The 11,145-nt window shown below is 37.9% G+C and overlaps 2 protein-coding genes across 8 annotated transcripts in view; both read right to left on the reverse strand.

Annotated features, from left to right (window-relative positions):
• Positions 1 to 1,469, reverse strand: part of LOC100678324 (general transcriptional corepressor trfA) — a 42,750-nt gene extending 41,281 nt beyond the window's left edge. For 2 of the 5 annotated variants that reach the window (XM_032599642.1, XM_031926487.2), the window contains exon 1: positions 970 to 1,469. In XM_032599642.1, the coding sequence (XP_032455533.1) occupies positions 970 to 978 (9 nt within the window). In that variant the 5' untranslated portion in view covers positions 979 to 1,469. The remainder of the gene's footprint in view (positions 1 to 969) is intronic. The other 3 variants (XM_031926505.2, XM_031926509.2, XM_031926490.2) reach the window with 2 other exon arrangements.
• Positions 1,470 to 2,503: 1,034 nt separating this feature from the next.
• LOC100116381 (protein mothers against dpp) lies at positions 2,504 to 11,048 on the reverse strand. 3 transcript variants are annotated; one of them, XM_008217267.4, is made up of 5 exons: positions 10,344 to 11,048; positions 9,660 to 9,847; positions 8,499 to 9,151; positions 7,295 to 8,012; positions 2,504 to 7,220 (listed from the first exon to the last, which is right to left on the reverse strand). In XM_008217267.4, exons 3-5 carry the CDS (start codon positions 9,067 to 9,069, stop codon positions 7,061 to 7,063), a joined length of 1,449 nt encoding a protein of 482 aa, XP_008215489.1. In that variant the 5' UTR covers positions 9,070 to 9,151; positions 9,660 to 9,847; positions 10,344 to 11,048; the 3' UTR covers positions 2,504 to 7,060. The 3 variants fall into 3 exon arrangements, with proteins under 3 accessions (XP_008215489.1, XP_031787185.1, XP_031787187.1); XM_031931325.2 differs by having other exon boundaries at positions 8,487 to 9,151; XM_031931327.2 differs by lacking the exon at positions 9,660 to 9,847 and having other exon boundaries at positions 8,487 to 9,151.
• Between the last annotated feature and the right edge of the window lie 97 nt (positions 11,049 to 11,145).

The raw sequence follows: 11,145 nt of genomic DNA on the forward strand, positions 1-11,145 counted from the left end.
GACGCCTTCGCGAGGGATGATTGTTTCTGCGAATTGTTATCGTTGCGAGTTCAAAGGAATTCGCTTTAACCGTGAACTAGTATACCTAAACGTGAAACCTTCATACATTGCATACTGTTTAATGCAGATGCGCAAATTTTCATTTTTCGTAGGCTTTCTGCTCTTGACAATGGGGTACCGAATTGGTAAAACCACTATGACGTCACAATAGAACTGTAACTCACCGCGCAGAAAATGTATACAAAGAAACTTTCTTGATCGTGGCTGGATAAGGCTTGGCGACTGCGATTGTTATCCCCAATTTTAATTGAATGAAATGGTTCCTAGACTTTCGCTAATTTGTTTATAATATTCCCCCCCCCCCCATTGTTAACAAATTTCGCGCTCGTAAACGCGTTTATTGATGATCGCGATAACGATCAGCAAACTGTTTCAGATCCATCATGCATATCGCGGGTGCCTTTATTAAAGAAAGAGAAGAAAGCTGTCAAGCTCTGCAAGAAAAAAAAATCCCAACCTCTCTGAAAAGTTTTTTACATAAAAAAAATGAACCGTCGAATAAACAAAACACCTGGCCCCAATTCGATAGTGCAAGATCCACGTACCCCCATACATCATGCGCACACACGGTGCAGCAAACTCGACAAAATTCGAAAAACAACCTCAAAAAACCTCGGCGCGTCCGTCTTTTCCGCGAACCCCTTGACAACGCGAGAGGGCTCTCCTCTCTCTCTCTCTCTCTCTCTCTCTCTCTCTCTCTGTCTCTCGGAAGTGCACAAAACACATTCGCTCGGCCTGCAATTTCGTTTCGCCATGACACGGCGCCGCGGAACAGGTGCACGACACACCACTGGGGGGTTGTTGCAGTGTACAATACGCGCTGCTGCATGCACCGATCCTTTGTCCCTTTTCTCGGAAATTCTCGCGGATTTATATAAGAAGAATGAGATACGAAGAATATCCTCTCACCTTGGCCATGTCTGCTGTAAATCAGGACGCAGGAAATATCACACACCGAAGGGCTATGCTGTTTTTCTCGTTCACTCCTCCTCGCGACACATCTTCCTCCCGTCTCTTCTCTCGCTCTACATCTATACAGTCCTGCACTTTGTCTCTACACTCTTCCAGTGTATATGCGTATGTGCTTCTTCTGACGAGCAAAGATACACACAAGGGGTAAGGTTCACTCTGTCGAAGACGAGGAAGAAGCAGTAACCGTCGTCAGGGGGTGAGACTATATTAAACCGAACAATTCACAGTCACTTTACTTGCTCAGCCGATGGACGAGGAACGTGTACGTGTGGTGGCGCGGGAGCGTATGATATTGATTCGAGAGAGAAAGAGAGAGAGAAGCGGGCGCCCCGCGCCCGGCGACTCCTGCGCCGCTGCGCGCGCGCACGAGCTGCCCCTCTCTTTTTTCCCTCCCTCTCTCTCTTCGCTGCGCTTCTTCCTCCCCGCGTGTATATAAGTATGATATGCCGTTTCTTTTTCTTTCTTTCTTTTTAAGATTCGTCTGATGCTCGATTTTTCGTTGTTCTCCTGTCGACGCCATATAGGTGTACGGCGGACTTTGTTTTGATACGGTGACGTGAGCTACGATTGTCTTGTTTCTGACGCGATGTTTCACATGTGTGTACTCTATAGATATATCTATATATGTATGTATGATAGAAATCTTGTACTCACGAGTTGCGGTAGATGTATGTATGTGTGTACGCAGTATGAGTGACAATGGAATTGATGATAGCGTGGGAGACATATATATATATATATATATATATATATATATATATATATATATATATATATATATATATATATATATATATATATATATATATATATATATATATATATATATATATATATATATATATATATATATACACACACACACACACACACACACACACACACACACACACACACACACACACACACACACACACACACACACACGAGTTATGCAATCCTATATTGCCGTATTATGCGCGTCATTTTTGGCAGAATCGAAGATGAGGGAGTAAACAGTTGGTTTGACGGTAACAGGTTGGAATGGGAGCTCCATATGGCCTGACCCAATGACACGAGCATTTGGCAGCTGCTGTCTAGGATGCATTTGACCCCCGAATTCCAGCGATTTGTTTTCCTTCAGACTTGGAAAACGTACAGTAATTTTTAAGTTCTGCGGTAAATTATCTATTTTACTATATAGGTTCGTTTCAACGCAAAATTTTTTACGACTATAAAGTTTACATGTTATCTCTACCTGCGTGTAGACACAATGAAACAAAAAGAACTTGAAAACAATACTGTTACAATAGAGCTATCAAAGCTATCGCCGGTGTTCAATGTTTCAGCGAAAACTCCGAAAGTTCGATTTTTTTTATAATACTACAAAAATCTTACAAAGTAAATATTGTATCATGAGATGATAAACCTAGTTTGTTAAGAAAAAAAAAATCTTGAAGGAGCAAAAAAGATCAACCAGACAATTCAATGATGATGTTTGTAGATATCTTTATTATCATTATACATGCTCGCTTGCTGAATAAGTAATCAATCGTCTCAAACAAACGCCTAATAAACTACTCTCTGATCATCCAAAAACTCCACTCACCTTAGCCGCGAAACAAAACGTACATATAAATCAAAAACTCACCATCGCCGCATCTCCGCGAAAAACTCTCCCTCCTCTCGCTTCCAAAAAAAAGCCGAAGAAAAAACCGACAGTGAATCTTCGAAACTCGCAGTCGCGCGTAAATGTATATGGCAAAAAGACAGTAAGTAAGTATAGCACGCACAGAGCACAACGGAGCCAACTGCCCGCGATGCGATAATCCCCTCGAGCTCTATTTCTTACGTCTGTGTGCGTGTCCGGCTGTGTATACAAAAAGAGAAAAGCCTCGGAGATTCTCTCTTTTTCTTCTCTCGGGGACAGTTCCGCGCGTCGGCCCGGGCTCTAAAAAGAGCTGCTGCTACCGCCGCCGCGCGCGTACACTAAGTTTATTCTAGGCTCTGAAAGAGAGAGAGAGAGAGAGAGAGAGAGAGAGAGAGAGAGAGAGAGAGTTACATGCGAGAGTGGACAGTGGACACACACCTGAGGATGTATGCGCTCGTCTGTCGCAGGAGTGGCTTATAGCGAGCGAAAGACTTACTTGCTCTACAGACGTTGAAGTTTCTTAATTGACTTCAGAAATTGACGAGAGCTTCGTTGCAACGAAGAGAAGTATATAGAGTATACAGAAAAGGGTATTCATTCTTTGGACTCGAGATCGTTAATCTATAACAGCCGCCGATCTGTTATACTTAGAACGAATCATGCATTGACAATGATTTTCGTTTCGGATAATTTATCACACGTAGATTTGTATAGGTAATCAGCTTGTGAAATATTTACTCGAGTGCAAATCGAATGTTTGTACGTTATTAATGCAATCAATAAAATACTCGACTAATGTTTCTATTTGCATCTTCTTTTTCTCATTTTGTCGGAAAAATAACTGTGCAGAAAGATAATAAATTTAGAAAAAAAAATCACATTGATTGAAACTTTATTTTGCGTCGAAAGGAAATTCTTGAAATATCGTATCCCCAACGTCGCACCCTAGTGACGATCTTTTGCTATCTATTGCCTGTCGGGGAAACGCTTTGTGATAAAAATAAAATAGTAGACACATAATACAAAGTTTACACGTATATGACGACAGTCAAAAAAATCGTTTGCTTTTTTTGTACTTTATAACTGCTTTTTAATTTGGCATCTACTATTTATACATACAATACATTTTACAGAAGTAATTTAGGCTTGTGATAGACCTGGATATTGAAACTTTTTTATAATTATAAAATAAACATTTTTCACACTTTCTGAGAAGTACAAATAAGCAAGAGTAATCGTCGATTTGTATTAATTATCTCTAAGAAAAATTACTCTTGATTATCACTCGACTTATGTTAACATAAGCTATCATAAATATCTTTCAACTAATATATATAAAACAAATATTTTATAATTATTTAGAAGTTTACGGATATATACTTATACATTCTAGATTACTTTTGTAAAACAATATTCGTCTCTTAAATAACGTCACATAAACAATCGAAACATACTATCAAAGTAGTTAAAGATATTCTCGACATTGAATAATCAAAGGCGATTCCGAATGGTTGAGGTTTCGCATTGAATTAGAAAGTAAACATTGTTTTTACTCATCCATAGTAGTTTCCACTCTAAATTAATCATCATTTAAAACAATCTATAATATTTGCATACGTCGGGAATCATTAAAAATCGTCACAAAGATCATTAACATCGCTTTCACTGTTTTATAGTTACATCGTTTTACAAATCACAAATTACGCACGTAGACACATATGATAATGAGGAAACTCCATCTTGCATTTGTATTAATTTAAAAAATAAGATTTTCGATATAATATAGGTGATTTTTTCTGATACAGCTTACATAATTGCTGTTTTATTATAGTTCGCCATCAAAATTTTGTCTACATAACCGACTTTTAGCCTACTCATTATATGAATTAGTTGACTTCGGTCACCTGCCCAGTATTTACGATGAACAAGTCTTCGAGAAATGATTTTTATGAACGCACCGGACATTCAAAGTATTAGGTACGCACGCCACTTTACCTCTTTTCATCTCGCTTTTTTGTATATTCTTTATACTTTACTTATACTTGCAAAGAGATACTTAGTTGTAGGTATACGCTGACGCGCAAAGGAAATGATTTACACTTTAGTTATCATCACACGGTCGTGAATATTTTACTACATCTTTTGCATTGTATTTTTCGGTTCCATTAGTTTTTATACTTATTCAAGTTAAAATTCACAATATCAGCCGAGTACTACAGTGAACTTCTGAATCCGTCTCATTTCTTCGCAATATAATTTTCCTTTGTTGTATATAGATGTATTTATTTATCCTAAGAAGGAAAAGCGCCCTCGAGATCGATTATGTCTTATGGTGACAATGAATGCAATCAGTTTTGATTTTATCCATCGCCTGATATATGTATCCTTTTTCAGATTATACTTATTGTAAATTTACAGAGATTTTTGGGCAAAATCACAATGAAAGACTCACGATTGCAACGTTTTTTTTTCTTATATAATTTCAAATTTATCAGTGAAAAAAATCAAAACTGTTTCCTAATTAAATTAATGTTAAAGCAATCACATTTTATCTTATGATTTAGATTAATATTAGAAAATGTCTTCGATAAAGGTATGATTATTAAAAAAGTATAATTGTTTGACTGTAGTAATTTCATTACCTGTAATTTGGCTGCCCATTTTTACAACATATAATTGATATACATTATTTACTAATATTCGACGCGCTTTTCCTCAAACGCAGTTTTATTAATTCCTCTTAAAGACACCAAACGAAGTTGCAATTTCAATAAGCTGCGTAGATTTTTGTTTCATACGCATATGGTTCACAAACACATTTTTTTTTCGCTATACATACACATACTTCAAACGGACATTACGATTGACAGAAAACTTATTTTACATCGTAAGGTTTTTTTTCATTATGGAATGGTTTATCTAGCAATCTAACGGCTTCGTGTTAATAATGTTTTTTTTTCATTGTTTATTATACATTTTTAAGAATATTTATAAATATCTATATAGTTGAAAAAAATTACGTTTTAATTTTTTTTGTATCAATTTGATTACCTTTTTCTTCTTAAACAAGGTAAATTCGTCGCAAGAGAAATTGGAAATTTTATACTTCCTTATCAAGTGTCCTTTTGTACAAGTCACTCGCTAAAGGTTTAGTTTTTTTCTAATCTCATTATTTTCATTTTGTATACTTAGTAGACGTCGATGTATTTGTGGACACACAGTTTTGTTGCTTTATTATCATTTTGTTTTCTTTTTGTTACGTTTAGAATAAAGTATTGTCGTATCTTACAAACGCACATATAATATCTCATAATTTACGCGACGGAGAAACAAATTTTCGTTGCATCTCCTCGCTGAAGTTTATAGTCTATTTTGGCTGTAAATTTTTTAGGCAGCGCGTTTGCAAACTAAACAAGAAGAAATTTCGCTATTCAAAAAATAACTAATTCAATAAATGGTCATATATACAGCAAATGTATGTCGCATGAATAATATTCATTTTTGCTCGCAGCTTTGGCATAAAAATCTACTTTTCTTTTTTTTAGGTCTAAAGGACACAAAGATTCTGAGTAAAAGGCCTTTGGGTAATTATTGTAAATCTCGTTATTAAAAGAAGGCACCTTGCATAAGGTTATCTTGTGTTTGCAGCAACTTTCATAAGTATGTTTTAATGGTCAAAGTTTGAACTTTAAAAATTGCAAAAAGGCATCCGTGAGAAGCGAAATCATTTTTTCAGTATTGATAAGCTCTCTTACAATATCGAATATCAAGTATACTTCATCACCAGCGAACTTCATTACGATTCGTAATGAATAAAGTCAACGTATTCACCACGTATCCAAAAATGCCCCCCCCCTTCAACTGTACAATAAATTATGCATTCACATATTTTTTCTGAATATAATTTTTACTTTCATTTAGATTTCAAGTCTACTTTCGTTCATATATCACTATCTACTCAACTTACAATTCTCTCCTTCCTTTTCGACCAAATAATACCGAAAAAGAAAAGAACAGAATAGGACAAATATAGCTAATAGTTTATTAAAAGATTCTTCCTATTTACCTCTCTTTCTCAGATAAAAACATATCTTGCCTTGTGGATCCGAGAATAGAATCGCACAACACAAACTAAAGACTTATATAAACGAAGAACAAAATATGACCAACAATTCGTAAAGAAATACTAATAAAATTAATGCTTTTCATCTCGCACATACACGCTCTTCATTTCACACACGCCTTTTCTCATGCGTACTGCATAATAGTCAAAATAAAATTCATAAAAATATTGCGCGAGTCACAAAAAATGAAATAATAATAAAAATTTACACTTTCGAGTTGTCGCGTGTTGTAAAGGTCACCTCTCTTCAACTTTATTTATTTTGAGCTTCTCGTTTAAGATACTGAACTTATGGCGTTGTGTGGAGTACCCATCTGCGTAAGAACCTTGTCCAACCACTGAAGGGGTCCGTGCAGATGGACTTCAATCCAACAGGGCGTCGAGGTCACATCCTGGCGATGGTACTCGGCTCCCCAGCCTTTTACAAACGACATCCTTGAAAAAATATATAATTAACAAACTTAGTTTATGTTTCAAAAAGTATAGTTAGTCTTAAAGATTCGACTTACCTAATAGTGCACATTTTTGTGAGCTCGTAGACAGCCTCAAATCCGTGATTAACACTCTGCGAAAGCAGCTGTGCAAACTCCTGATTATTAAATATCTTGAGTGAACATCCGGGTGGTATCTTGCAAACTGTGCTTGGATGAAAACCATGATGATGGTTACAGTTTCTCGATTGCACAAAGATCGCTGAGTCTGACAAACATTCAGCATACACTTCTCCACCAACGTAATAAAGATGTACCCCTTTCCCAATATGCCTCCTCGTGTTCTCGATCGTAGAATTCCTGTTGACATTTGATAGCTGACCCAAGCAGAAGCGATCGCTGTTATTGCTGGGATTAGTGAAGCCATCAACGATTACAGAGTGGGATTGGCAGTGAAACACTTCGCCGACGCGACAGTTGAGCTCGTAGTAAGCTATCGAAGCCCAATAGAGTGGCTCCTGATAGCATACCGGTGCTACTTCCGGACTGCCTGTCGAAGTGTCCATGGCGGCATTGCCGTTGCCGCCACTGTTTGCGGAATTTGAACTAACTGTGGAATCGGGTGGTGGTGAAGGACCATGTTGAGAGCCGTCATCTGGAGGAGAGTAAGCTGGAGGCGGAGTCTCTGGTAGACCGTTGGAGCCGTACGGACTCGTTGGATTCGTCGTTGCTGAGCCTGGACTGGGCACTGAGCCGACTGATGAGATCGGAGAAGTTGGGTTTACGCCGGTACCGACTAGAAAATACAAAAACTAAATAAATATTTCTAAATTCAAAAAGAATATTTTTAAAATATTCCTCATCCAACAGTTTAGTCATTGATTCGCTGCTTAAATTAAATTATATAGTATGGGTTTTTTTCAAAACTGTTTATTCTTACAAATTCTGAGATATGTGATTCAGATAAAGTATGATTCATAAAACTTTTTGAACTATTGTATTTGCTTTTGGTTCTCTGAATTTATGAATTAATATGTTTACTACTTAATGACAAAAAAAAACTTTCCTGTTGATGATTTGTACTTTCTAGAATTAAATTTACTCCACACCACGAGTAAAGTGCGTATTTTAGCTCTTGTAAATAGCGTATGTACTACGGAAGAAAAGAGAGCCACCTTAAAGCACGTGTTTGCCTATTTATACGTCTATAGACTGATTTTCTCTTTTTTAAGTTATTTACTTAAATAATTTGATAAAACAGGCAACAGACCTGCAGTAGTACCAGAAGAATTAAATCCAGTAGACGAGTATGAGACGTTGTGGGGCATGGTGGGCTCGGTGAGCTGTTGGAATGGCAAGAGCGAGTGTCCGGGCGCGAATTCGGAATGTCTCGGCACGAGTACTGGTGGCAGTACAGGGCTCTCCACTCGCTTGTAGTGATAGGGATTAATGCAGACCTCCTTTTGCTTGGCCGAAAACGGATACTGACACAGTTCTAGCGGCTTCAGTTCATGATGTGACTGCAAATCTGGCCATCTCCAGACCCTACAATAAATTACGTGAGGCAGACCCTTACGGTGAGACACCTGCAGCCTGCCATCCAGGCTTCTGGGGATTGTCACGCATTTGCTTGGCGTTCCTGGACAACTCAGAGCTCGTTCAAGCTCTTCAATGGCACCTTTGCGCTTTTTCAGTTTCTTGACGAGCGAGTCAACGGCTTTTTCCGCCCATTTCTCTTCCTCGTCGCCCTGTTTCCAACCCAGAAGCTTTTTGACAGCTGGGCTGGTGAAAGTGAAAAGGCTGTTGAGAGAAGACATAGGTCCAGAACTCGACGATCCTTCTTCATCATCCATTGTCAGGATTAGCTGGGAGTTGAGGTCAGGCAGATGACACCTTAGGTCTTTTGTTTTTATTGTCCTTAACTAGTTCTAGATACTGAAATTACAATATTTTTATATCAATTATTGATTAATTATACATATAAATTAAAATATATTACAGATAAGTTTTATGATTTGTGCCATATTTTCAGTGTAAGTTCAGTAAGTTCAGTGTTGTTTTTTGATAATTTACATAACATGGTTCAAAATTAGGATTTCATGTAAAAAGAAAGCCAATCGAAACATGTATTATTAAAATTGTGGGGAATAACATGTTAGATTGAATTAATTTTTAAATATATATCTTGGGAAGATATTTCGAATACCTTATTACCAGAATATTGTTTAAACTTATACACCAATCTAAAACAGTGCAATTATCAAGAATGTTCAAACATTTAGCAATGGGTGAATCATTCAATGATTCATAAATTTTCATTGGCATAAGGTTCAATTTCATTTTAAAAACGTTTGCAATCATTGTAGGTGTGTGGATCGAAAAACCAAATGGCTGTAGTATTTTCAAGAGCTTGCTTTGGCTATGTAAATTTGATTATGCTCACCAAATTTAGGCTACATTTATGTGTCAACGATTCAACATCTTGTTTTCATCAATTCCGCTTCCATTGAAAAATACTTTGATGTATTGTCACAGTTCCAATCTTAAGTGTAAGGCTACTTTAGTGAAGTAAAGTAAGTCTCTTCAATAGTCTTGTGTTATATTGTATATTCAACTAAGGCCAATATTTACCTAAAAAGAAGAAAAATTAACAATTATTAACATCTCTTTTCAAGCAAAAAATGAATATGCAGTCAAATACATGGATAGAAAATTGGAGCGGTGACATACAGTAGCAAGGGGGAGAGAGATGGAGTGAAAAACAAACGGAATAGCAGGCAGCTGAATCCAGATTGAAACTAAGTGAGCCACAGAGATTACTCAATAAAGGGATCTTTAATCTATTAAAAATCATCACATATCACCCTCTAGCAATCGTCTCTTATACCAAACGAAAAAAAAAAATAAACACAACCACTTCACGAATTATTGACAAAACACAATTATTAAAAAAGCCACTCTATCGTATATCACACCCTTAGAGTGTACCAAACCACCCACAACAAATTCAGCATCGCGATGTCCTAACTGACTTGGGACAGCTTAAAAAAATCTGACACCCCCAGCATCAGTAAGAAATTATCACTCTTTCTACCTATTTCCCCCGATAAAAAAAAATCGCACTCACGTCTGGAGGTGGACGTTGCCACTGACGTCGAGAGAGCGAGTCGCAGCGTCGTCCCGCAGGTGTAGGCACCTACGTATGGGCCAGCAAGTGTGTGTTTACCCTCGAGTCTCGACCGCTGCTATAATCCGTGAGTCTTTTCAACTTGGCGCAGCGCCGACGAGGACGATGCTGCTACTGCTGCTCGACGAAAAGTGTGTACAGCGCTGCGCTGCTGTGTGATGATCTCTGCTGTGCCGCTACTGCTCCAGGAGGCTGTGTGCGCTCTCGTCAGTGTGGATGAGACTCCGACTCCGTCTCCGTCCCTCTCTCTTTCTTTCTCTTTCTAAGCTTCGCTGCTATCGTATCCTCGTGTATTCGTATCTATACCTACTCCACTGCTGCTGTTGGTGTTGTAGGTATGTTGTACTGTACAAGTGTACAGTATTGTACTTAGAGCGACGTCGGTGGTGGTGGTGGAGCTGTATACCTATGTAATATGGTTATTGGGGGAAAATGGCGGTGGCTCTGTTTACGCCTTCGACGAGCGAAAAAGTACGAGAGCAGCGGCGCGTTTGCGGAAAAAATTGCGGCCGCTTATGTTGCAGGCTGCGCTGCTGCCCCGCTCGGCGACGATCTACTGGAGCTTTACTTTTCATAATATACAATACAGCTAATATACTAATTAATACTACTGTCCGGAAGTCATCCGTGTAGGTTCGTCCGTGGTTTATGTTAAGAAATTATTGTGTGACTGGTTGGTTGCACTGGGCTGGGCGCCCGATTTGAAAAAGTTCGATAAACTTTTTATAAGTACTTGTAATTA

This window comes from Nasonia vitripennis, chromosome 1 (assembly GCF_009193385.2).
Source record: "Nasonia vitripennis strain AsymCx chromosome 1, Nvit_psr_1.1, whole genome shotgun sequence".
Lineage (NCBI taxonomy): Eukaryota > Metazoa > Arthropoda > Insecta > Hymenoptera > Pteromalidae > Nasonia > Nasonia vitripennis.

What these genes read in the sequence shown, in the direction of transcription:
- LOC100116381 (XM_031931327.2), bottom strand. Translation starts at nt 9,069, where the DNA reads ATGGATGATGAAGAAGGATCGTCGAGTTCTGGACCTATGTCTTCTCTC. An exon ending in TTCTTCTGGTACTACTGCAG is followed by an intron (nt 8,013 to 8,486) that starts GTCTGTTGCCTG and finishes TGTATTTTCTAG; the next exon opens with TCGGTACCGGCGTAAACCCA. An exon ending in ACAAAAATGTGCACTATTAG is followed by an intron (nt 7,221 to 7,294) that starts GTAAGTCGAATC and finishes TATTTTTTCAAG; the next exon opens with GATGTCGTTTGTAAAAGGCT.